Here is a 26,948-nt window from a genome sequence, read left to right as displayed (position 1 = left end):
ATTTTTTTATTGACCGGATACAAAAAGCCCTCCCCCCAAACAAATGCCTTTATTTCCAAATAACATGTTATTATACATTGTGCTAGGAATATAATTTAACTGTTGTGATAGCCGAGACTAACGGGCAAATAAAATGTGTTGGTTTTATTTATAGTAGCATTGCTTATTTGAAAATTATAGGGAATGGAATTGGAGAAATGGTGTATCTTTTTTCATTTTTTTTTTTTTGTTATAAAAAGCATAGAAAATAAAATGATTACTGAAACCAAGTATCGCCCACAATTTTTTGTCGAAAACAACAAGATATAGGTCATTCAGGTGTGAGAAGCAGTGATAAAGTTATGGCCAAATAAATGGGAGGAGCACTGATAGGTGGAAATAGCTTTTGGTGATAAGGGTAATATAGACTGTGGGGTGAAGTGGTAAAAGTTTGCCAATGTTACAGTATAACCAATGCGCTTGTATTTACAACAACCAGTCACCTATTATCTGTCAGCATTCTGCACTGATTATTCTTTATGGCACTTACCTGACTGGCTGCTAGAAAATACAGGACATTCTTTTAGGAGTTCTTTAAAGGCGGCTCCACCCATAAGCGATATTATTGTCACACTAGTAGATTGAGTCAGATTTTGACCTCTTCCATCTTTTGAACTTTCAGCAATAAGATCTCCTCCTCCTCCATAGTTCCTCGCTTTGTTTAGCAACCCCCCCACCCCCACTCCATCCATTCTTCAAAATAAATGTCTGTGAGGTATGCAGACCTGGGAACTTGGGATAGCAGAGATCACATCGCTAGAGTCTGAGAGTTGTGGTTCAACCTTTTTATCTTCCACCAAACATTACAAATATAAAAATATCAATTTCTGAATGGACTGACCCATTTTAAAAATAACCACATTGTTATACACACTGTGTAAAGTAGTATGAGTTGAGTAAAGCTTTTATGTGTAAAAGATCAAGTGAGTTCAGATCTTGTCTGGAATACTCCCAACCTCATGTGGATAGTGAGGACTTTCCACCATTGCGCTCCGTTCCCTGAAACTGTCAGCAGAAGTAGAATGTGAGGTTATTCTGTACAAAGTTCCCCAGACAGACGGTCAGATATGTTGGAATGAATGTGTCTAATAAGAAACCAATCCAGACTTTCTGAAGCTGCAAAATAATCATGCAGTTAAATGTGGATCAGTAGTGTACGGTTTAGCCCCCATACAGAGATGATCATGTGACCTTTCCGGGGGTATTGGTGATGTGCTGTACTGTGAAGGGAAAAGTCAGTAACTGGCTGACACTTTGTCACATCTGTCCTCCCATCCCTTGGCACAGAAAGTAAGAGGCCTTGTAAGGACTATTGCACACCAACAGCGATTTGTTCCGATTTTCGGAATGCTTGCACTTTGATGATCATAAGGTCAGGACCTTTTATAATGGGAGTCTGGAGAATGCATTCACGCTGAGCACTGTTTCTGACACGGTTGCGTTGTGCTTGCGGTTCCAAAATTATGGGAATATTGCTTTCAGTTTGAAACACACCTGAATGCTGACCTTGCTGCATTTTATTTTCTGCATTTTGATTGAGGCCAATATAGAGAAAATTGCAACAAAAAAACTCAAAAGAAAATGGCATGCTAAAATTGCGCTTTGAAGTTTTTGGTGCAAAAGAGCCCTCAAAGCCAGAATTTTGGCCAAGAGTACATGACGCACAGTTAACGTAATGAGTTTAGATATTTCCTTCCTATAAGAGTGTAAATTCTGGTCTGATTTGGCTAATTAGAGCACGTAAGTCTGATTAGATGTTGAACTAATGTGAATTAGAAATTACTGTCCATTGATTTTAATAGATTTTTGTTATATTGCTGTATGATAAAGTGCAAATGGTAGGGATCGTCGGTGCAAATAAATCTGAGTTAATGCAGGATTATACACATTTGCAGATTGAGGCCTGGAACCAACTACAAATCACAAAGCGCTATTGCAATCAATCCCGTTTTTAATTAGCGTTTTGTAAGCAATTTTGGTATTGATTTTAAAAAATGTAAGCTTTTTGCCAGCGATTGTGATAGTGATTAGCGAATTTAATTCTGATTGGTCCTTTTCAAATTATTCATTTTTTTTTTTTTTTTTTTACAGTTTGCAGTAATGTTAAAATCACACACAAATCGCTATGTGTAGCAATTCATGAGTGATTTGCCAGCGCTTCAATACTTTGATGCACAAACTCTCCCAACTTGCTGCATGTCCTGCGATTGCGATTTTGCTAATCGCAATCGCTCCTATGGAATTAGTTACATTTATTTATATTGGCAGAGCGTTTAGGGAAATTGCTAACTATTTAAAGGGAACCAGAGGCCCCAGAGAAAAGATTTTATACATACCTGGGGCTTCCTCCAGCCCAATACGCACGGATCGCTCCCACGGCGCCGCCCTCTGCTGCCTGGATCAGCCGGTACCTGGTCCCGTCATGGCCGCCAGTCGGCCGGCTGACGCGGCCAATTGTCCGCATCACACGGAGCTCCCTCCATGTACGTACGTGTGAGGCTGCCTACTGCGCAGCCGCACGCGTAAGGGTATGCTGGGAGCCCCTGTGATGCGGACAATTGGCCGCGTCCACCGGAAGTGACGGGACTTAGTACCGCCGATCCAGGAAGCGGAGGATGGCGGCGTGGGAGCGATGCAGGCTTATGGGGCTGGAAGAAGCCCCAGGTATGTATAAAAGCTTTTTTATTTTTTTTTTATTACGTTCCTCTCTGGTTCCCTTTAAAATGCTCCCTAAACGCACAAAAAAGCACTCTAGTGGGTTCCAGCCCTCGTGCAAGTTGAAAATGGACCAGTTTAATTACACCTTGGTGGGATTTGTTGGGTTCATTTTCAAGCTGTGTAAATTTGCATAAAAAAGTTTGCATAATTCTGTGTCTACTCTGCATTTTTTATCTCATTCACCATCCCTAACAAAGAAGCAGTAGAGTGTTGTCCCATGTTAGCTATCAGTAAAAGCAAGACGTTATGTATCAGGATGATACAAGGCTTCATAGTCGAAGGCTTACTGCTTTTCTTTTTTAAATTAGCCAATAAATCATCCTGATTCAAAACTTCATGCCATCCCTACTAACATATTGGTTGTCTTATCTGAAGAAAACATATGAGGGAAGGTGCCCTCTATTGGTCATGTGCAGTAATGCAGCATTCATTTTTATGACTATTTACGGTGTAAGTAACTCCTTTAGGCAACAGTAAATTTTCTACAGTTTTAGTGAATTCATTTTGAATCTAGTACTTAATTACTAGGTGCTAATTTCTTTTTTTTTTTGTTAAAAGATAGAATTTTCTAGCCTATAATTAACTCCATTACATAACGGAGAATATACACTCACCTAAAGGATTATTAGAAACACCTGTTCAGTTTCTCATTAATGCAATTATCTAAACAACCAATCACATGGCAGTTGCTTCAATGCATTTAGGGTTGTGGTCCTGGTCAAGATAATCTCCTGAACTTCAAACTGAATGTTATGCCGGGCATACACTGCACGTTTTATGCGCCGGATCGAGCCAGAGGCTGGATGCCGGCGCATCCCCGCTCGTCCGCGCGGATCGAATGCCGCTCGTCCCCGCCGGCGCTTCCTTATCACCGCTCGATTACCTGCCATTGTCCGCTGGCGGGAATCGAGCAGGCGCGGGTCGAGCGGCATGATCGGGCCAGCTGAATATTATCAGCTGGTCGATACACTGTACAGAAACGTACCGTGTATCCCCAGCATAAGAATGGGAAAGAGGTGATTTAAGCAATTTTGAGCGTGGCATGCTTGTTGGTGCCAGAGGGACTGGTCTGAGTATTTCACAATCTGCTCAGTTACTGGGATTTTCACGCATAACCATTTCTAGGGTTTACAAAGAATGCTGTGAAAACAGAAAAGCATCCAGTATGCGGCAGTCCTGTGGGTGAAAATGCCTTGTTGATGCTAGAGGTCAGAGGAGAATGGGCCTACCGATTCAAGCTGATAGAAGAGCACCGTTGACTGAAATAATCACTGGTTACAACCGAGATATACATCAAAGCATTTGTGAAGCCACAACATGCACAACCTTAAGGCGAATGGGCTCAACAGCAGAAGACCCCACCAGGTACCATTCATGTCTACTACAAATAGGGAAAAAAGGTTACAATTTGCATGAGCTCACCAAAATTGGATACAGGTGAAGACTGGAAAAATGTTCCGTATTGGGAGAAAAAGGATGGTGTGGCACTGCCCCTTTTAAATATCACATAACCTTAGTAAGCAGGTGACTAGAGATGGTGGCAAATGCATTCCACTGCTTGCTGGACGTGTGCTCCGCAAAGGAATACCAGAAGGAAGTAAAGGTTGAATCTTGCATCAAAAGTGAAAGATAAGCGTGCACCTTCTATCCATTCCAATCTGGTTTACTGCAAGCAAACATGTAACATTGTGGCAGTAGGGTAATACAATCAACAAACGTGTACCTTGATGGTTGTGATGCAGGTTGCTTCTAATGGAGGTGGGAGTGAGGGACAAAGGTGGGCCTAGCGACGGCCGTTTCGTGTCCAAATGGACGCTTGGTCATGATGCATTCCACTTAGTGCCTCACTCCTACCTCCATTGGAAGCAACCTGCATCACAACCATCCAGGTACACGTTTGTTGATTGTATTACTCTACTGCCACAATGTTACATGTTTGCTTGCAAGAAACTAGATTGGTATGGATGGAAGGTGCACGCTTATCTTTCACTTTTGATGCAAGACTAGAAAAATGTTGCCTGGTCTGATGAGTCTGGATAGAGTCAGAATTTGGCGTAAACAGAATAACATAGATCCGTCATGCCTTGTTACCACTGTGCAGGCTGGTGGTGGTGTAATGGTGTGGGGGATGTTTTCTTGGCACACCTTAGTGCCAATTGGGCATCGTTTAAATGCCACGGTCTACCTGAGCATTGTTTCTGACCATGTCCATCCCTTCATGACAACCATCCTCTGATGGCTACTTCCAGCAGGATAATGCACCATGTCACAAAGCTCGAATCATTTCAAATTGGTTTCTTGAACATGACAATGAGTTCACTGTACTAAAATGGCCCCCACAGTCACCAGATCTCAACCCAATAGAGCATCTTTGGGATGTGATGGAACGTGAGCTTCGTGGCCTGGATGTGCATCCCACAAATCTCCATCAGCTGCAAGATGCTATCCTATCAATATGGGGCAACATTTCTAAAGAATGCTTTCAGCACCTTGTTGAATCAATGCCACATAGAATTAAGGCATTTCTGAAGGTGAATGGGGGCCAAACACCGTGTTAGTATGATGTTCCTAATAATCCTTTAGATGAGTGTATAGTGCAATAAATATACTTCTGTTTTTCACTTTAGTTCTGGTTTAGTAACTAAGCTTGTTGTGTGAATTCTGGTTCTTTGCGGTACAATACTTTGTCCATGATTTTTGCATATTAACCCCCCACCCCTTTATGAGGCAACTCCCCTCTCCAACAAGATCATTCTCCCCTCTCTAGTTCTGTGGACTTCAGCCAGTGCATGTTTGTCACTCCCGTCAGCCTTGTAAATAGAATTAAATTAATTTCTAGTGAATCCCTCGCTCCCCTCCCCCACACGCTTCCCCCTTGAACTTGCTGACGACAATGGGGGTTTTTATAGGCTATTTTAACTGTACAGACGTTTTGTTTCTAAATGAGAAAATTAAGCTTTATGTGTCTTATTTATGGCAATGATTGGGTAAAACCTTTTTTCTCAGCTGAGAGGTGGATTGTTAATGAACAATAAACTGGTAGAAAGCAAACCATTGTGTGTGTGTGTGTGTGTGATTTATTTAGAGAATGCGGTTGATTATAGGGCTGTGGAGCGTGCTAAACAGTTAGCGTGCTAAACAGTTAGCACATGAAGTGCCGCGCGCGGACTCTTGCGCGCGCAAAGTGGCGTAATCGTGGACTTTTGCATGTGCAAAAGTCCGCGTGATCGCGTGCAAAGTCTGCGTTATCTCGTGCAAATGTCCGATCGCGCCACTTTGCGTGTGGCACTTCATGTGCTAACTGTTTAGCACGCCCATGCTAAACAGCACGGCTTTGTGAATCAAGGCCAATGACTAAAGGGAATAAATATGGCAGTCTACATATACTTCTCACTTCAGTTGTCTTTTAAAATTCCTAAGCATTGGCAGTTAAGAGATGAATTTCATGTTACATACTTTCAATCAACAAGATTGTAATATGCAAATTAGAAGAATCGTAGTGTAGGAGTCAGACTGTGAAATCCTAAACTGAGGAGTAGGAGTCGGTGGATTTTTGTACTGACGCCACAGCCCTGGTTAATTGGAGCTTCACCAAAACAGTGTTTACCTTGTTCTTCCCGTTCTGAGTTCAAATCTACCTAAGGCAGACATGGGCAAACTCGGCCCTCCACCTGCTACGAAACTACAAGTCCCACAATGCATTTGCCTTTATGAGTCATGACTGTGGCTGTCAGACTCCTGCAATGCATTGTGTAACTTGTAGTTCCTTACCAGCTGGAGGGCAATGTTTGCCCATGCCTGACCTAAGGTAAGCACAGGTTTATACTCCTTGAAAAATGTGACTTTTAGCTAAAGTCAGATTTTCAGACAGGAAGCGGTAGAGGTGTAATTGATGTTTCCTCCCAAAAGGCCACCAGAGCCCTTGTCTATATTTAAAGCGTAGCTGAGATAAAAAATAGATAAGGATTTTACTTACCTGAGGCTTCCCATAGCGCTCTGTAGACTGCCTGCTCGATTGCTGTCCTCCCGATCCCCTCCGTTCTCCTGCAGTGTGGCCTGGTAAATTCCATGACTGGCCCAGTTGTGGGCAACACTGCACATGTGCAGTCCTGGTTGTGTGCACCCCGTTTGTGCTTCCATAGCCAGGAGCCTTGTGCGCATGCACAGTTCACACTGGTGTAACAATAGGAGATGCAGCACCCTGCACCTGTGGGGGGCCCCGGCCTGCTCAGGGCTGTTTTAGGGGGCAGGAGGGGTCGCAGCATGAGGGGAAAGCATGGCCACACATCGGTGGGGGGACAGTTCCGGCCCCCCACCCTCCCTCACCTTGGGCTCTCCCCTCAGCACACTCCCCTTCTGCATCAATCCTCAGTGGCAGCAGGCAGGAACACATACCTCCATCCACACTCCAGAGGTTCCGATCTCTAAATGCCTGACGCTACTTCCTGTGTGGCCACGCTTTTTTCCTCCTGCTGCGACCTTTCCTTCCCCCCAAAACAAGTAGGGAGGCATTCAAATTGTTGCAGGGCGGCCCAATGATTTCTAGCTACGCCCCTGACAGTTAACAAAGACTAAGGGCTGGGACCCACTACAAAGCACTATCGCAATCACTAGCGATTTGTGGTAGGGCTTTGTAAGCAATTTTAGAAGCTATTTCCCTGCTCCTATACAATACATTCGAGTGGAAATGCTCCCAAAATGCTGCATGGCCTGCGATTTGCAATTTTCCTAATTGCAATCGCTCCAGTAGGATCTACTACATCCCATTACATTGGCAAAGCATTTTGGGAAGTCACTAGCGATTGAAAGTAATCCCAAAATGCTTCCAAAAATGCTCTAGTGGGTCCCAACTCTAACTGCCCTTTTACAGAATGCACCCAGCTACAGGAGCGTGATGGGAGGGTGTGCGCAGCCAGCACCATGCATGCTCAGTGGTCCACAATCTGGCTGGATCACTGACTCCACTGTGGGAGAACAGACAGGATTGAGAGGGTGCGATCAAGCAGACAGTCTACAGGGGGCTGGAGGAAGCCCAGGGCAAGTATAATTCTTTATCTATTCTTAAGCTCAGGTTTCCTTTAACTGCTCGTTGACCATGTCACGGCGATGGGCGTGGCCGAGGGGGCAGCCCCAGGACTGCCGAACACCGATCGGTGTACGGTCCTTGGGGCCTGTTTTGCAGGAGATCGCGCATCTCCACTTGGTAGGCGGGGCAGCCTCCCAGTGGCGATTGCTGCTAGGAGACTGTTAAAGACGGCAAAACCGTCTAATTACCCGTACAGCGCGTGACACGGCTGTCTTCTCCAGGGGATCAGAGGTGATCTGCTGGCTGGGGGAAGGAGTGCGGGTTTAGAAAAAAAAATAAAATAAGGAAATGTATTTAAAAAACAAACACTGGGGAGCGATCAGACCTGACAAACAGAGAGCTCTTTTGTCTGAACAAGGGGCTGCTTTATCCCTTTTGAAACGCGTTACAATAAACAGATGTTTACATTACACGGCTTCCCCGTGTATTGTTGTTTGCACAGACTTGCACCTTAACCCTGCCAACTCCATTATACACTACGAGCTAACAAGCGCCCGCAGAGTGCAGGTAACGCTTGTGCTGGAAGGTGGAAGACAGCTTGCACACTGATCCCTCTACAAAAGGGAATATACTCATACAATTGGCGCCCACCATGGCCACTAAGCACCTGCATAGTGCAGAACGCTGGTGACTGCAAGGCGAGTGGTGCTATCCACAGCTGCGAGAGGAGAGGAACGAAGGAATCCTGGTTGCCAGGAGCCTGGTCCCTGGCTCAAAGGGACAAAGCCTGCAAGCTGGTACACCCAGACGGGCTAACCAGCACTACACTGAGGTGAGATCATTCTACGTTCGGCTGGCCACTTTTCATAATTCACACACTGAGTGCGCTTTCTCCCACTTTGTCTCCATATATCCAAGCATGGTATTGGCAGCAGGGCAGAGGCAGAGGCTAGAGAGATGTGAGAATCTGGGCAATGAGCCGTGCAGGCGCAGCATAAACCCCACAGCCATTGTGCACAAACCTCTACCCGGGCTCAGACTGTATGCTTGCCTCTGCTGCTTCCTACAGACTCGGGATGACGACGCATGGAAACATATCTGATCCATGGTCCCGCACTGCTCTGCTACACTGCTGGTGCAGAGCCTCCTGACTCTTCCCCACGTAATGCACGTTGCCAGTACAGGTCTGTCTTGAACTGATGATGGGACTGTATCATCAGCTTGGGACAGACCTGTAGTACGGTAATCTGTGAACTCCACATAGGGACAACAAAGACGGGAGCTCTGCACTGGCAGGGCAGGTTCTAAGGCGCATACACACGCCATACTTTTTCAAACTACGGGCGGGTCCGTCAGACCCTCCCACTGACGATAGTTGCACGTGAGTACAAGCTGTCGGCAGACTGATAAGATTGTTTCTGACTGATCCGCCTAGCGGATCAGTCAAAAATACAGCGTGAAAATTTTGCGGCCTGAGGCAAACTTGTATGTGCCCCACCCCCAAGTTGGAATAATCGCACAGCACTAGACAATTTACTCTGCTTCATTCAATGTTCTCACATGACATGCTGCAGCTCCACATAATAGCACACTGGTTGACTGTGAGCCTGTGACAAACGAAACTGCTCATCCTTGGCCACTCCAATCCTCCTAAGTCAGGACAGCAGTACCACCTCCTCCCTTCTGCTGTGCAAGTCAAATGAAACACTGCTGTTCTCCTGCCTCCCCGCTCCTCACTCACTGTCGGACTCCTCACACAGCACAACAAGCTTCTTTTCACCAATGATGACCTCTTCACCTCGCTCGCTCTCATCTCGCTTCTCCTCCTGACTGCATGCTGTTAGTGTCAACAAAGTACTAAAATTCTTCATGAGAGAACCAGCCCTGTGCACTGGTGCAGCTGAACCGTGGATTAGTTATGTTTCCATGCATTCTGGCGTTTGTGTCTGGGGTCTGTAATGCTTGTAGAGGGGGGGGCTACTGCAGGAAGCTTCCTCTTCCGATTTCTGTAGTGGCATCCCCAGCATCCCTGCGGCTGTAACTCAGCATGTACGTTCCTCCAGCCCCCCCAGGGGGAAGCACCCGTCCCAGAGCAGTTCTTATAGGTTGAGGAGGTGGCTCTAGTGGGTGTCAGCTGACACACTGGTCAGCTGACACTTTTCTACTGGAACCTTTGCTGATTGGCCAGTTCCTTTTCTGGGCTGGTCTGTGGATCTTTTTCCAACTGTATATCACAGCGAGCGCTGTGATAGGCGGTCCGGGGCAGCGCCCCCCGCCTGATTGGAAGTTGTACTGAGTATACATCGGAAGTGTAACTACCGGTATGTGATTCGTTGCTGGCACCTCTTCATTACGCGTGCAGGCAAGACAGTGGGGAGAGCGGGGAACTTTCAGCTGGAGCGTCGGGCATGTGGAAATCGCCATTGCAGTGGGTCCAGGCGGGGTGTCAGTTTTTCTGCCTCACATAGATCTGCTGGCTCAAGGCACTGAAAGGTACCTGAAGCGTCTCTGGCTGTAGTGTAAATATGGGCATGGGGACAGAGACCGGCCATAGGAACAGGCCATTGGAGCGCAGCGGGAAAGAGGGGGGATCACTGGACATAGGGGGACACTGGACCCAGGGGGCACTGAACACGGGAGACATAGGGGTCACTGGACACAGGGGGTCACTGGACACAGGAGGACATGGGTCGCTGGACACAGGGGTCACTGGACACAGGAGGACACAGGGGTCTCTAAACACAGGAGACACTGGACACAGGGACACAGGGGGACACTGGACACAGGGGGACACTGGACACAGGGAGACACTGGACACAGGGAGTCACTGGTCAAAAGAGGACAGTGGACACGGAGTCACTGGACACGGGGAACACAAGAGGTATAAGGAAGACACAAGGGGAACATAATGGAGGGGAGGTCCATAAGATGCTCCTGCACCATGGATGCACCAATTTTTTTTCCCTTGGTTTTTGTCCTCTAAATCTGGGTGCGTCTTATAGTCCGGAGCGTCTTATAGTCCGAAAAATACGGTAGAGGAGAGGTCATTACTTCCCACACTGCTCTGAAAGACTCATTTTAAATGCTGAGTGTTGTGTAATCTGCACATATTATAGAATGATGCAATGTTAGACAAAACACTATATACCTGAAAATAAAAGTATGAGAATATTTTCTTAGCTGCTAATCTTCTAGTAATTATTCATAGTACACAACCAATTCACTATATCATATTTTTTATTTCGCTTCAGTGTCTCTTTAAAGACGATAAATTGGAAGAAAAAAAGTGGACCAGATATTTTAAGTATTGTGGAAAGGAAGGCCTTAGAGGAATTGCAGAATAACAAAGAGATCGAGATTAAAAAGAGTGATAAGGGGGGCAACGTAGTGGTCATGGGGAAGGAAATGTATGAAAAGGATGTAAAACGTTTGTTAAGTGACAAACATACATATGAAAGAATACGCAATAACCCCTTTAAAGAGACACTGAAGCGAGAATAATTCTCGCTTCAGAGCTCATAGTTAGCAGGGGCACATGTGCCCCTGCTAAAACGCTGCTATCCCGCGGCTAAACGGGGGTCCCTTCACCCCCAAACCCCCGCCCCCCCGCAAAATCAACGACCAAATTGGTTGTAGATTTTGCTGCTCCTAGAGGCAGGGCTAACGGCTGCAGCCCTGCCTCTAGTCGCGTCTATCAGTGGTGCCTCGCCGCCTCTCCCCTGCCCCTCTCAGTGAAGGAAGACTGAGAGGGGCGGGGGAGAGGCGGAGATACGCGCTGACAGACGCGCATGGGGCAGGGCTGCGGCGGTTAGCCCTGCCTCAATCCGGAAGAAATCCCCGGCTGCACGGAGGGGATTTTGGGGTTTAAGGGACCCCCGTTTAGCCACGCGATAGCGGCGTTTTAGCAGGGGCACACATGCCCCTGCTAACTATGAGCTCTGAAGCGAGATTTATTCTCGCTTCAGAGTCTCTTTAAGGAATTAGTGGAAAAGATTAATGATAAAACTATATGGGGCTACCTGGATGGAATCCTCTTAGAAAGGGAAATTAAGTTTTTGAAAATTGAGATTTACACTATACCCACTTTTTACATACTACCCAAAACCCATAAGGACATAAAAAATCCCCCAGGCCGCCCTATTGTTTCGGGCAACAATGTTCCTCTTGAGAAGGTTGCTCAGTTCGTAGAACAGAAGATTAAAGATATTGTGAAGAAATTGCCATCCTTTGTGATGGACACAAAAGCTGTCTTGGCGGAGATTGATGGGGTACAGGTGGAGGATGATTGCTTTTTGGTGGGGCTGGATGTGGAGGCCCTCTTCACGTTCATCCCACACCAAAAGGGTTTGGAAGCTCTAAGTTATTATTTGGAGAAGAAATATAGAGAACAGCAGGCTCATTCTGAGTTTGTGTTAGATATGATGAAGCTCATTTTGAACTTTAATTACTTCGAATTTAAAGGATAACTGTATCGACAGAAGAAGGGTGTGGCCATGGGGGCGGCGTGTTCCCCGTCCTACGCGTGCCTACACCTGGGCTTCTGGGAGGAGACCGTGGTTAGGGGCATGCGTGGGTACCGGGAACTTGTGGCCCTATGGCTAATATACGTGGACGACATATTTGTTGTCTGGAGGGGGACTGAGTCCCAGTTACACGAGTTTGTCTGTGAATTGAATAACAATAATAGAGACATATTTCTAACGTATACCTACAGTAAAACTGAGATCTCCTTTTTGGATTTGAAAATTAAAAAATTGGGTGATGGACTGATCACAGGCACGCAAGGAGACGACCGGCAATACCTTGCTGTCAGCCAAAAGTGCTCACTTGCCGTTGCAGAAATGGGCTGTACCCATAGGTCAGTTCATGCGATTGCGACGCAACTGCAGCCAAATTGAGGATTTCAAAATAGAGGCGGAAGACCTTAAGGCGAGGCTTTCAGCCAGAGGTTATCCTAGGCATATAATTAACAAAGCCTATTATAAGGCATTATCAAAGAGAAGAACCGATCTGATGGTTAACAGATCAGGTGACAATTTAAAAGAAAAAGATTCTAGGGTGGTGACCACCTATGGATCTCACTATAATGAAATAAGGGACATACTTGGCAAACATTGGCATTTGCCGGGTAGGGACCCGATTATTAAAAATTTGGTGGGTGATTACCCCCATATGGCAGCAAGGAGGGGCAGAAACTTGTCTGACGTGCTTGTGAACAGCGAATTCAAACAACAAAATAGACCTGGTATGGTCAAAAGAAATAGAAAGGGAATGTTTCGTTGCTGTGATTGCCTTATGTGCCCATATATGGAGAAAGGGGATTCTTTTCCTAATTATGATGGCTCTGTTAATTATAGGATTAATGATTATATAGATTGCAATACGGATAAGGTTGTTTATCAGCTGAGGTGTAGTTGCAATAAGGTTTATGTTGGAAAAACATATAGGCCTCTGAGAGATCGAATACAGGAGCATGTTAACAATATTAAAGCTAGCTATGAAAAAAGCCCTGTTGCTATGCATTTTAAAATGGTTCATAATTCTAATCCTAAATGTTTGAAGGCAAAAGGGATTTATAAATTAAACATAAGCCCTAGAAGGTGGGACTTTGACCGACAGTTGCTGAGGAAAGAGTCCTTTTGGATTTATAAATGCAATTCTATGCAACCATATGGGCTTAATAGCGACATGAACCTAAAAGTCTTTCTGTAAAAATGGCTCTGGTTGCTTTCTCAAGAATAGACACTAGATGGAGTCTCCATAGCAACACATACAGAATTACACATGCAGTGGGCGTAGCAATGGCCGCATATAAGAAGGTCCTATGCCCAGACGCACGCGCACACGTCTGAAGAAGCTTATTGGCGAAACGCGTCACGTGTCCAGTGACGTCATCCCGCCGGAGTTCCCGGCGGCATCGATCCACCCTTAGCCTCCGCCCCTTTTCTCTTGCCGGCTTCGCTCCGGATGGATGCCATCGGCGCAGGCAACTTTAGAGGACAACTTGGTCCCCCAGGAGTCCAGTGACCTGGATGGAGCCAACGAAAAAGAGACAGCGAGTCCCTGCTAACTAGTCAGGGCGCGTGAGTACCAGCCTATGTGCAGACTTTGTTTTGACAAGTTGTGGAGCTGATGAAAAACGCTATTGCAATGTAAGCCAGTTCACCAAGTCACTTATTGCTGGATGTCACTTGTTTAACCTGCCTCGGTGGAAGCCTGGCATGACAGGGTTGTGTAGCCAGTTGCTACACGTAATGGGGGTGTTCCTTTTGGAGAGACTGTACATAGAGGCTCTTAGAAATATTACATATAAAAAAGGGTGGATTGAAGATATTGCCCTCTGGGATGACCATATACAGCATACTTAACAGGATTTAAAGGGGCCTGAAGACTTTTTTTGAAATATACCGGTAATATTAGATGAATAGGTGCACCTTAACTATTTGACATTCCTGGACGTGAAACTCACGTCCAGGAAGCCATGTGCGCTCCTGCGCGTCCACGCGGCCGATCGCGCGCGTGCACGCGCGCTCCCGGCCGGCGGTTTGTTAGCCAGTGAATCAGTGAATCGGGCAACGGTGCCCGATCACTGATTCCTCTCCCCCGCAGAAAAAGCGACAGCTTCTCTCGGAAGCTACGCTTTTTCTGCTTCCTATGTCGCTCTAAGCGTACGTGGTACGCTTAGAGTGACGTCACTGTAAACAACTCATGGCTGCCATCTTGTGGCCAAAAAGTAAACTACATCTAAATGTTAAATATAAATAAAAATACACATATATTTACAAAAAAAAATACAATTTCAATCCCACCCTCCCAAAAATACCCACATAAAATGTTTAATTAAAAAAAACAAAAAAACATTACAATAAAAAAAAAAAAAAAAACACAAATATTTACCTAAGGGTCTAAACTTTTTAAATATATATGTAAAGATGAAATATTTCTTTTTTTTATTATTATAAGCTTGTAAATAGTGATGAATGCAAAACGGAAAAAATGCACTTTTATTTCCAAATAAAATATTGTCGCCATACATTGTGATAGGGACATAATTTAAATGGTGTAATACCCGGGACAAATGGGCATATACAATACGTGGGTTTTAATTATGGAGGCATGTATTATTTTAAAACTATAATTGCCGAAAAGTGAGAAATAATGATTTGTTTCCGTTTTTTTCTTATTCTTCCTTTTAAAATGCATTTACAGTAAAGTGGCTCTTAGTAAAATGTACCCCCCAAAGAAAGCCTAATTGGTGGCGGAAAAAACAAGATATAGATCAGTTCATTGTGATAAGTAGTAATAAAGTTATAGGCTAATGAATGGGAGGTGAACATTGTTCGGATGCATGAAGCGAAAAACGACTGAATGCGAACTGGTTAAGTCTTACGAAATAACCTGGCCGGCCTGGTGTAGGGTGTTTGCTGTATGAATGCGATTTTTAATTGGTTTTAATACTCTGTGGTGTTGTTGTGATATTTAAAAATAGGCGAATAAAATGTTTGATATTTTTTGCATAATTCAGGCTCCCTATATATTTCCATTTATTGTGATTCATATGTAGTTGATAGGTGAGACAGAATTGGAATTTTTTTCAGGTTGATATCCCGCAATATTGTTGTTTTTTTTATCTCTTACTTAACCAGAAAAGCTAAAGCACAGAGAACACTTGTCCCTCTGTTTTTACTGGTGTTTTTTGTGCTCTGCGATTGCGTTTCATTGCACACAAAAAAGCAAGCAGAAGAACGTTTGACATCATTTCCTGTTGGTTCGTCATTACATGGCATTACAATGCCCTAGGGGAATACAGAACTGTGAACGTCACCAACGCTAGAAGCTACATGCAGCGTTTCGGAAAATCGACCATAGCGCTTGCACAATTCAAGGTAAATACATTGAGATGAATTAATGTCCAATATTGAAGCTTGCGCCCACACGTGTGCTCTGGATCCAGCCAATCCCGCCTTCAATGCGTACCTCAAAACAAGCCAGAAATCAAAAGAAACATAGCGGAACACTGTTGCAACAGCTTATATCCCACCACTGTGCACCAATATGTCCTCAGATAATAAGCCAATGGAGTCTGCCGACAAACACCATCACCAGCCGACACCCAGGTATCTCAGCCTCTGACCCTTTGTTATTGCTGCCCAAGTCACACACAACCCACAAGCATGTTACAGTTGTGTTCACCACCACATATTATTATTTAGTATTTATATAGCGCCGACATCTTACGCAGCACTGTACAGTATATATATTGTCTTGTGACTAACTGTCCCTCTAAGGAGCTCACAATCTAATCCCTACCATTGTCATATGTCTATGAATGTATCATGTAGTGTAGTCTAGGGCCAATTTAGGGGGAGCCAATTAACTTATCTGTATGTGTTTGGGAATTACTTGTGCTTGTATCCCCGTAGCTTCATAAACTGTCTGCCTGTAACTTTCCCCCACATTCCTGATGTGAATAAGGACGCTCTACTGTGTGAATACTCTGATGTTTAATAAGAGTAACTTTCTGACTGAAACATTTCCCACACTCTGAACACAAATAAGGATGCTCTCCTGTGTATTTTCTCTGATGTCTAATAAGATTAGATTTGTCACTGAAACATTTCCCACACTTTGTACATGAATAAGGACGCTCTCCTGTGTGAGTTCTCTGATGTGCAAGAAGATGAGATTTCCGACTGAAACATTTCCCACACTCTGGGCAAGAATAAGGGCGCTCACCTGTGTGAGTTCTCTGATGTCTATGAAAATCGGCTTTTTGATTGAAACATTTCCCACACTCTGGACAGAAATATGCAGGCTCTCCTGTGTGACTTCTGTGATGTTTAAGAAGATTAGATTTCTCACAAACATTTCCCACACTCTGTTCATGAATAAGGATGCTCTCCTGTGTGAGTCCTCTGATGTGCAAGAGGATGACATTTCTGATTAAAACATTTCCCACATTCTGGACATGAAAAAATATGCTCACCTGTGTGAGTTCTCTGATGTCTATGAAGATCAGCTTTCTGACTGAAACATTTCCCACACTCTGGACAGAAATAAGGCTTTCCTGTGTGACGTCTCTGAAGTTTATAAAGATTAGATTTATCACTGAAACATTTTCCACACTCTGTACATGAATAAGGACGCTCTCCTGTGTGAGTTCTCTGATGTGCAAGAAGATGAGCTTTTCGACTAAACCATTTCCCACACTCAGGACATGAATAAGGACGCTCTCCTGTGTGAGTTCTCTGGTGTCTAAGAAAATCAGTTTTCTGATTAAAACATTTCCCACACTCAGAACATCGAAATGGCTTTTCTCCAGTATGCAACCTGACATATAGAGCAAGATGTGCTGCGTTTCTACAATATTTCCCATATTCTGAACACTGATAACTCTTCCCACCTCCCTCTCTATCAGTAAAAGAGTTACTGGAACATTCCCCAGAATAAGACTGATCTCCTGATCTATCAGCACTGTGACACTTTAGATGGGTATTTGAGGTAACAGGATGGGATCTATCAGAAGGTTCCTCAGGATTGGAGACATCTGGTGATTTGTACTCGTGGTGATGTCTGCTGGGTGTATTTTCAGCAATGGAGTTTTCTGCTGGTAAATGTAGTGCGGCACCATTATTTTCTGCACCATAATCTGAAGGTGAGATTATACATCCGCCTGAAGTCATCCCAACTTCCTGTCTACCTGGTGATGTGAGGGGCGGCTGGTTCTCCATCATGAAGTCCTTGTAGAGGTCCTTGTGTCCTTCTAAATACTGCCAGTCCTCCATGGAGAAATAAATTATATATGCTCAGCGCAGAGTCCAAAAACAAAAGACGAGTCTTCAACAAAGGATAAAAGCAGGCAAATCTCCACCACAATAAATATTGGGTTCACGGCACAGCTCTGCAATCATGGATACCCAAAAAGGAAAGAGGCTTACCAGCTGGTGACAACCCACATTATAAGGTTGTATCAACGCTTTGGTAGGACATCAGGAAGCAACAGTCTGTCCAGGATCCACCAATTCAGCAATGATTCCTCTCACGAATGGATATCAGTAAACATCATAAAAAACAAACAAACGGCAACTCTAAGTGTAAACCGTTTAATATAGAGTTTTCATAGTAAAAACAGCTTAAAAATAGCATAAAAACAAAACTTACATACGGGGCCCATGCAATGGGAACCCCGAGAAAGTTGCACGCGTGTATGGGTCAGCAGTAAAGGACAGTATGATGGTGCCGCCTGTCTCCTTCCCGACCGGTTTCGCAAACTAGCGTCATCAGGGGATCCTCCATGGAGAAATAGACTGTGACATCCTGACACCTCATAGGGACCAGTCCCGTCAGTAGCTCAATCATTTTGCTAATGACTTCTAGAATCTTCTTCACATCGTTTCTCTGAGGTGTCAGGGAGTGAGGTGGAGGCACTGAGATGGTGGATAGGCCATGAAGATGGCTACTGGGAGTCCCACCAGATGTCTTCTTCACTACTTCATACTCCTCTCCAGTCAGCAGGCAGATGACCTCCAGGCTGAGCAATACTATCCTCTCCGTCATGTGACTCTGGTCGACATTCATCCTCATTGATATGGTCATGTGACTGGGGTGATAATGGCAGCTTGCAGCAGACACAGGCAGCACCTCCAGCAGAGAGGGGACACAGGCAGATCTGCTGCAAAGTCTGGAGGAACAGCTGATTGACAAAGGGGGATCTCTACACCATGTGAGGGCCCCCCAAACACACAGCTCATTCCTCTCCTCCTCTTCCCACTCAGCATTCACACACCTGGCTGCAGGGGGGCTTCTCACATGGCTGGGGGGAATGGGATACACATTGTCCAGAGCAAGAACCCTCCTATCATGTCCTCACATAGAAACTATGCTCCTCCTCCACATATAACGATGGCCTCTTACCCTCTGCTCTGCTGTCCTGATTATGAGACAGATGATGCTTAATTTCTCTCCACATCTACCTTTTCAATCCTTACACGGCTTTTCAATCCTCCTCCAATTGGTAGCACTACCAAAAAAATTAGAGGCTGTGATACCTGGGTGTCTGCTGGTGATGGTGATTGTCAACGTACACCATTGGCTTATCTTGGGACATATTGGTGCATGCTGGTGGGATATAAGCTGTTGGGACAGTGTTACGCTATGTTTCATTAGTTTTTTGGCTTGTTTGAGGTACATATTGAAGGAGGGTTTGGAGTGGATCCAGAGCACACGTGTGGGTGCAAGCTCCAATATTTAATTTGCTGATCTTAGTATGCTGAATATTTTCAGGACTGAGAACCATGTGGAAAGACAAGTTTCCGTGTTTTTTTTTTGGGGGGGGGGGGGGGGGGGGGGATGGTTTGCAACAAGGACGGCAGGGGATAATCTTTTTTGGCCCATGATTATTTTTGTTTCTTTTTCACATGCAGGACTTGCAACCGTGATAATTTATACACACACACACCACACCCCACACACACACACCTTCCTGTTTGTGGCACATTAGTATATGTATAAAAGTATAATTAGTATATGTAAAAGTTGAATCCAACTTTTGTTTTTTCAATAGGAAGAGGGTCATGTAACACATCAAACTTATTGGGAATTTCACAAGAAAAAGAATGGGGTGCTTGGTTTTAACATAACTGTATTCTTTCATGAGTTATTTACAAGTTTCTGACCACTTATAAAATGTGTTCAATGTGCTGCCCATTGTGTTGGATTGTCAATGCGACCCTCTTCTTCCACTCTTCAAACACTGATAGCAACACCGCAGGAGAAATGCTAGCACAGGCTTCCAGTATCCGTAGTTTCAGGTGCTGCACATCTTGTATCTAATTGCCTTCAGTTGATGGTGTGGTATATGGGGTACAAAGATAGTGGGGCCATTCTTCATCAATGGAAACCTCAAGGCCACTGGATATGCGAAAATTGCTACATGTGTTCCCCTTTTTATGCACTGCAGCTGTCACGTTTCCTGAGTTTTTTTCCAGCAAGGTGGTGCACCACCACATTATGGGTGTCAGGTCTGAGCATTCCTAGATAAACAGTTTCCTGGAAAGTGGATTGATTGTCGTGGGCCAGTTGAACGGCCCCCTAGGTCTCCCAATATGATTTTATCTGAAGGCAATTGTCTATGCTGTGAAGATACGAGATGTACAGCACCTGAAACTACGGATACTGGAAGCCTGTGCTAGCATTTCTCCTGCGGTGTTGCTATCAGTGTTTGAAGAGTGGGAGAAGAGGGTTGCATTGACAATCCAACACAATGGGCAGCACATTGAACACATTTTATAAGTGGTCAGAAACTTGTAAATAACTCATGAAAGAATACAGTTATGTTAAAACTAAGCAAACCATTGTTTTTGTTGTGAAATTCCCAATAAGTTTGATGTCACATGACCCTCTTCCTATTGAAAAAACAAAAGTTGGATTCAAAATGGCCAACTTCAAAATGGCCGCCAGAGTCACCACCCATCTTGAAAAGTTTCCCCCCTCACATATACTAATGTGCCACAAACAGGAAGTTAATATCACCAACCATTCCCATTTTATTAAGGTGTATCCATATAAATGGCCCACCCTGTGTGTATATATAGAGTAACCAAGCAGCTCAGGGTGACCCAAACTACTAGGAATGTATAGGGGGATAAAAGGGACCAAAAAGCCCTCCTACCTTTGTGTATATATATATATATATATAGAGAGAGAGAAGCACGCACCTTGATCTGTTGAAAGCATTGAGAGGAATGCATCCATTCAACTCAAAGCGGGACATGGTTGATCCCGCCAGAAAAGGACCAGGACGGATGTCGGGAGCCATCCATTTTTAAAGTAGTGAACATTTCACCCAATCACCCCTATCATATCGCAAGCAATCTGAAAAGAGCAGCTTTTTATGCAGAAGTAATGGCACGTTCTGGGCAAATCAGGCCGATCACTTCACTACATTTATAAATATGTTGATATTAATGAATTCATGCATTTCTAGGTTAGTGATTGAATTAACTTTCTATTTCTAGTTCTTCATGAAGTAGACAACGTTGAAAAAAGTATAATGAAAGTTAACAGGTAAACTTTAAAAATAATTTTCCTCAATTGATTCAGAAACATTATTTACATGATTCACAAAATAATAAAGTGTTTTAACCCCTCCCCAGGGACAGTGGGCATAGTCATGCAAAACATTTCCTTGAATGTCTTTAACCACATAAGGACCGCCTTCAGCCTACCACTGTCAGCCCATCGGCGGCGGCTCCTTATGTGGTATCTGGCCGGGGATCGCGCACTGTTATGCGCGCGCATGTGATATCTGGCTGGGGATCGCGCACTGTTATGCGCGCGCATCCGCCCACCCATGACTTCAACCCGCCGGCCGTTCGGTACCGCCGGCAGGTTGTTAACCTACAGATCGCCGCATAGTAAGCATTTAATACGCTTTGTAATGTATACAAAGCGTATTATACAGGCTGCCTCCTGCCCGGGTGGTCCCAGTGATCAAGGGACCACCAGGGCAGGCTGCAGCCACCCTAGTATGTGCCCACACACACTGATCCTGCCCCCCCCCTGCCCTTTGATCTCCCACAGCACCCCTCAGACCCCCCCTGCCCACCCCCAGACCCCTGTTTGCACCCAATCACCCCCCTAATCACCCATCAATCACTCCCTGTCACTATCGGTCAGCGCTATTTTATAGATTAGGTCCTAAACTGCCCCCTGGGGGCTTCGGATCACCCCCACACCCTCAGATCCACCTCAGACACCCCCCTGTGTACTGTATACATCTATTCTTCCCTGTAAAATCACCCACTGATCACCTGTCAATCACCCCGTCACAGCCACCCATCAGATCCGACCCTAACCTGTCCCTTGCGGGCATCTGATCACCCACCCACATGCTCAGATTGCCCGCAGAGCCGCCCTCAGATCACCTCTAAAGTACATTGTTTACATCTGTTCTTCCCTCTAATCACCCACTGATCACCCATCAATCACCCCCTGTCACTGCTACCCATCAGATCAGAGCCTAATCTGCCTCTTACGGGCATCTGATCACCCACCCACACCATCAGATCACCCGCAGACCCACCCTCAGATCACCTCCAAAGTGCATTGTTTAGATCTGTTCTCCCCTCTAAATCACCCACTGATCACCCATCAATCACCCCCTGTCACTGCTACCTATCAGATCAAACCCCTATCTGCCCCTTGGGCACCCAATCACCCGCCCACACCCTCAGAATGCTCTCAGACCCCAGCCCTGATCACCTCGCCAGTGCATTGCTTGCATCTATTCTCCCCTCTAATCACACCCTGATCACCTATCAATCACCCCGTCACCCCCTGTCACTGCTACCCATCAGATCAGACCCTAAACTGCCCCCAGTGGACACCCAAACACCCGCCCACACCCTCAGACCCCTTTCCGATCACCTCCCCAGTGCATTGATTGCATTTATTCTCCCCTCTAATCACCCCGAGACATCCATCAATAACCTCCTGTCACCCCCTAGCACTCCTATCCATCAGATCAGGCCCTAATCTGCCCCCTGCGGTCTTCTGATCACCCGGCCAAACCCTCACCCGCCCCACCGCAGTGACAGAAAATTTTTTTTTCTGATCACTGCTGGTCTCTATGACTTAATTGTGGCTGAGACCAACCGTTATGCCTCACAACACGCAACCACCAATCCAAGAATCTACCATGCCCAGCCTTTTCGGTGGAAACCACTCCAAGTTTGCGAACGTAACATTTTTTGGGGCCTTCTCCTTAACATGGGTCTAGTCAAAAAGAATGTATTGCGGTCTTATTGGTTTACGCACCCAATACATCACATGCCCATGTTCTCTGCTGCCATGTCCAGGTCACGATTTGAGAACATCCTGCGCTTCCTGCACTTCAGTGCCAATACAACCTGTCATCTAAGAAGCCACCCTGCTTATGACCGGTTCCACAAAATTTGGCCCCTCATAGACCACCTGTCATCAAAATTTGCAGATGCTTATACCCCTGAACAGTCATTTTGAGTCATTTAGTTTCCAGACCACTCCTCACGGTTTTGGGCCCCTAAAATGCCAGGGCAGTATAGGAACCCAAGTGACCCTATTTTAGAAAGAAGACACCCCAAGGTATTCTGTTAGGTGTATGATGAGTTCATAGAAGATTTTATTTTTTGTCACAAGTTAGTGGAAAATGACACTTTGTGAAAAATAAAAATAAAAATCAATTTCCGCTAACTTGTGACAAAAAAAATATAATCTTCTATGAACTCACCATACTAATAACGGAATACCTTGGGGTGTCTTCTTTCTAAAATGGGGTCACTTGTGGGGTTCCTATACTGCCCTGGCATTTTAGGGGCCCTAAACCGTGAGTAGTCTAGATACCAAATGCCTCAAAATGACCTGTGAATAGGACGTTGGGCCCCTTAGCGCACCTAGGCTGCAAAAAAGTGTCACGTGGTATCGCCGTACTCAGGAGAAGTAGTATAATGTGTTTTGGAATGTATTTTTACACATACCTATGCTGGGTGGGAGAAATATCTCTATTTTTTTTTACACACAATTGTCTATTTACAGAGATATTTCTCCCACCCAGCATGGGTATGTGTAAAAATACACCCCAAAACACATTATACTACTTCTCCTGAGTACGGCGATACCACATGTGTGACCCCTTTTTGCAGCCTAGGTGCGCTAAGGGGCCCAACGTCCTATGAGCACCTTTAGGCTTTACAGGGGTGCTTACAATTTAGCACCCCCCCAAAATGCCAGGACAGTAAACACCCCACAAATGACCCCATTTTGGAAAGTAGACACCCCAAAGTATTCAGAGAGGGACATGGTGAGTCCGTGGCAGATTTCATTTTTTTTTTTTTGTCACAAGTTAGCAGAAATGGAAACTTTTTTTTGTTTGTTTTATTTTTGTTTCAAAGTGTAATTTTCCAATAACTTGTGAAAAAAATAAAATCTTCATTTGGGGGGTATTTATACTATCCTGGAATTTTAGCACCTCATGAAATATGACAGGTGCTCAGAAAAGTCAGAGATGCTTCAAAATGGGAAAATTCACTTTTGGCACCATAGTTTGTAAACGCTATAACTTTTACCCAAACCAATAAATATACACTTATTGGATTTTTTTTTATCAAAGACATGTAGCACAATAAATTTGGACAATAACGTATATAGAAATTTTACTTTATTTGAAAAATGTCAGCACAGAAAGTTAAAAAAATCATTTTTTTTTTACAAAATCCCAGTCTTTTTTGATGAATATAATAAAAACTAAAAATCACAGCAGCAATCAAATAGCACCAAAAGAAAGCTGTATTAGTGACAAGAAAAGGAGGTAAAATTCATTTAGGTGGTAGGTTGTATGACCAAGCAATAAACCATTAAAGCTGCAGTGGTCTGAATGGAAAAAAAGTGTCTGGTCGGGTAGAAAGACTGTGGTCCTCAAGTGGTTAAAGAGAAACTTAAGTGACAAGATGAAACAGACATGTGTATGTACAATGGCAAGCAAACCAATACCTATGCTGTGTTCCTTATTATTTTCCTGCCTGAAAGCATTAACATTCAGCTGTGCAACTGAACGTTTCTCTCCAGTTGGGAATTAGTTGGCATAAAGTAAAACCCTCGCTTATAAGGTATTACAGCTATTAAACACTTTCCCGGCAGATAAAGCTTCTGAGAGCAGGTGATAGATTAAAAAAGGTCAATAAAATAGTTATTATATTTTAGCTGCTTAGGGCCTGGAGAGAGTCTAAGGACCCGGTGGTTGCTAGCCCCCACCAAATCTTACTAAAACAAGCCAGGTACCTATCAGCAGTGGGCAAAAACTGCTATTTTGCCTCGGGAAATATTTCATCTTAATCCACTTCTGATCTCAACATACTTTTCCAATGAGGCTGAAAAAGCACATTTCTAATGTTATTAACTGTGATGTTTTAAATATTTTTTTTTATGTTTTTGATAACTATGATGAATAGATTTTTTATTTGAAGGTGTACCTTACTCTTTTCTCAGCTCTGCAGTTTGTGACTTCACATCTTATGGCATAAAACCACAAGGACCTTGTATTAGCCTCACTCTGAATCATTGAACGCAGTCTCTGGGATGAACAGCACAGTGTCAGGGATCCTCGATGTGCCAGTGGACTCCTAGATTAAAAGAATGGGAAAAAGTGTGCTCTGGAGCATAAACACTTCTCTGTCACGCCAACAAATATAACATATCTTCTGTTATTAGTGTGAAATGTTGTCTCTTGTGTTCTTTTCTAACTGATAAGCTATTCAGTGAATGAAAGCTATTCATATGATAGTCATTGAACTGGAGAGCCAGAGGCGGTTTACAATGAAAACCACTGGACACCAGGAATCACTGTATGAAAGAAGGAGGGGGGGAAGCCACTAGACCCCAAGGACCACTGTACGGGAGAGGTGCCAATAGACATCAGGACTCACAGTATGGGGGTGGGAGGGGGTGTTGCTAGACACCAAGGATCACTGTATGGGGGAAGGACGGGGGGAACCACTATACACCAGAGATCACTGTATGGGAGAGCCACTAGAAACCAGGGATCATTGTACGGGGGAATGAGGGGGATCCACTAGACACCAGGGATCACTGTATGGGGTAGAGGGGAGCCATTAGAGATCAAGGATCACTGTATGGGGGTGTGCCACTATTCACCAGGGATCACTGTAAGGGAAAGGGAACCACTAAACACCAGGGATCGCTGTATGCAGGAAGGAAGGGGGAGATAATCGCCCAAAATCGTGAAACGCAAACGCGTCGCCTGCACCATTTTCAGGCAATTTCCCGGCGATCGCATTTTAGTGCTATAGAAGCGCTTATCGCATTTGTGGAAAAATTGCCGCAGTGTTCAGTGATTTTTCTGCTGAAAAATCACTCGCGCAAAATGCCTGCGGTAAGCACCAGTGTTTTGCGCTTTCAACTGTGAATGGGGCCTTAGGCAATTAGCCGGTGATTCCCGCTAATCACTAAAGCGCTACCACTTTTTAAAGCGCTAGCACAATATTAAGTATATAACAGTGATCTCACTGCCATGACTGCCGCTGATTGCGGGCGTTTCGCAATTAGCGGCAATCGCAAACGCATTACATGAGGCATTTTTCGGTGATTTGAGAGCGATCGTGATTAGCATGCTACAGAAGCGTTAATGGCGATAGCTCATCAAATGTGAATGTGAATGAGCCCTAACTGCCTGTAATCCTGTAATATTTACCTTCCCCGGTCCAGTGTGGACGCAGTAGCGGCTTTTGGAACGTGCTCAGGCGGACATAACCAGGCCCGATCGGAAAGCCGGCGTTTGGGGGCTGCCAGCGCTGGGTACTGGAGGGTGAAGTGGATGGGGAAAGCCTCATTGGGATCCAGAGGCTTCCCCCTCCCGAGGTAAGTATCCCCTGGGGGTGTGTGTGTGTGTGTGTGTGTGTGTGTGTGTGGGGGGGGGGGCGGCGGTTTTACAGATTGTTTTAAAGTTATGCTAGAATCCCGATTTAATGTGTATTTGTTTATGTACAGAATAATCTTGTTTTTTATGATAACTGGAAACGGTGAATTTTTTTTTTGCAGGCCCGCTGGGCATGACCCAGAGTTCTTTCAGCTTGCTGATGATACAGTGGTTTGCAAAAGTATTCAGCCCCCTTGAAGTTTTCCACATTTTGTCACATGACTGCTACAAACACAAATCAATTTTATTGGAATTCCACGTGAAAGACCAATACAAAGTGGTGTACACGTGAGAAGTGGAATGAAAATCATATATGATTCCAAACATTTTTTTACAAATAAATAACTGCAAAGTGGGGTGTGCGTAATTATTCGGCCCCCTGAGTCAATACTTTGTAGAACCACCTTTTGCTGCAATTACAGCTGCCAGTCTTTTAGGGTATGTCTCTACCAGCTTTGCACATCTAGAGACTGAAATCCTTGCCCATTCTTCTTTGCAAAACAGCTCCAGCTCAGTCAGATTAGATGGACAGCGCTTGTGAACAGCAGTTTTCAGATCTTGCCACAGATTCTCGATTGGATTTAGATCTGGACTTTGACTGGGTCATTGTAACACACGGATATGTTTTGTTTTAAACCATTCCATTGTTGCCCTCGCTTTATGTTTAGGGTCGTTGTCCTGCTGGAAGGTGAACCT

General features: G+C 44.7%; 1 protein-coding gene and 1 pseudogene across 1 annotated transcript in view; one reads left to right on the top strand and one right to left on the bottom strand.

Moving 5' to 3' along the window:
* The window catches only part of ARL8B (ADP ribosylation factor like GTPase 8B), a 53,111-nt gene extending 28,164 nt beyond the window's left edge, over window positions 1-24,947 (top strand). Inside the window, exons 7-8 of the mRNA XM_068253112.1 lie at window positions 20,800-20,848; window positions 24,806-24,947. Of these exons, the coding sequence (XP_068109213.1) occupies window positions 20,800-20,848; window positions 24,806-24,881 (125 nt within the window). The 3' untranslated portion in view covers window positions 24,882-24,947. The remainder of the gene's footprint in view (window positions 1-20,799; window positions 20,849-24,805) is intronic.
* On the bottom strand, window positions 16,209-17,568 carry LOC137532333 (zinc finger protein 300-like; annotated as a pseudogene).
* Window positions 24,948-26,948: the final 2,001 nt, after the last annotated feature.

This window comes from Hyperolius riggenbachi, chromosome 9 (assembly GCF_040937935.1).
Source record: "Hyperolius riggenbachi isolate aHypRig1 chromosome 9, aHypRig1.pri, whole genome shotgun sequence".
Lineage (NCBI taxonomy): Eukaryota > Metazoa > Chordata > Amphibia > Anura > Hyperoliidae > Hyperolius > Hyperolius riggenbachi.
The sequence above is the reverse complement of the archived record's forward strand: the minus strand, read 5'-3'. Positions and strand labels throughout refer to the sequence as shown.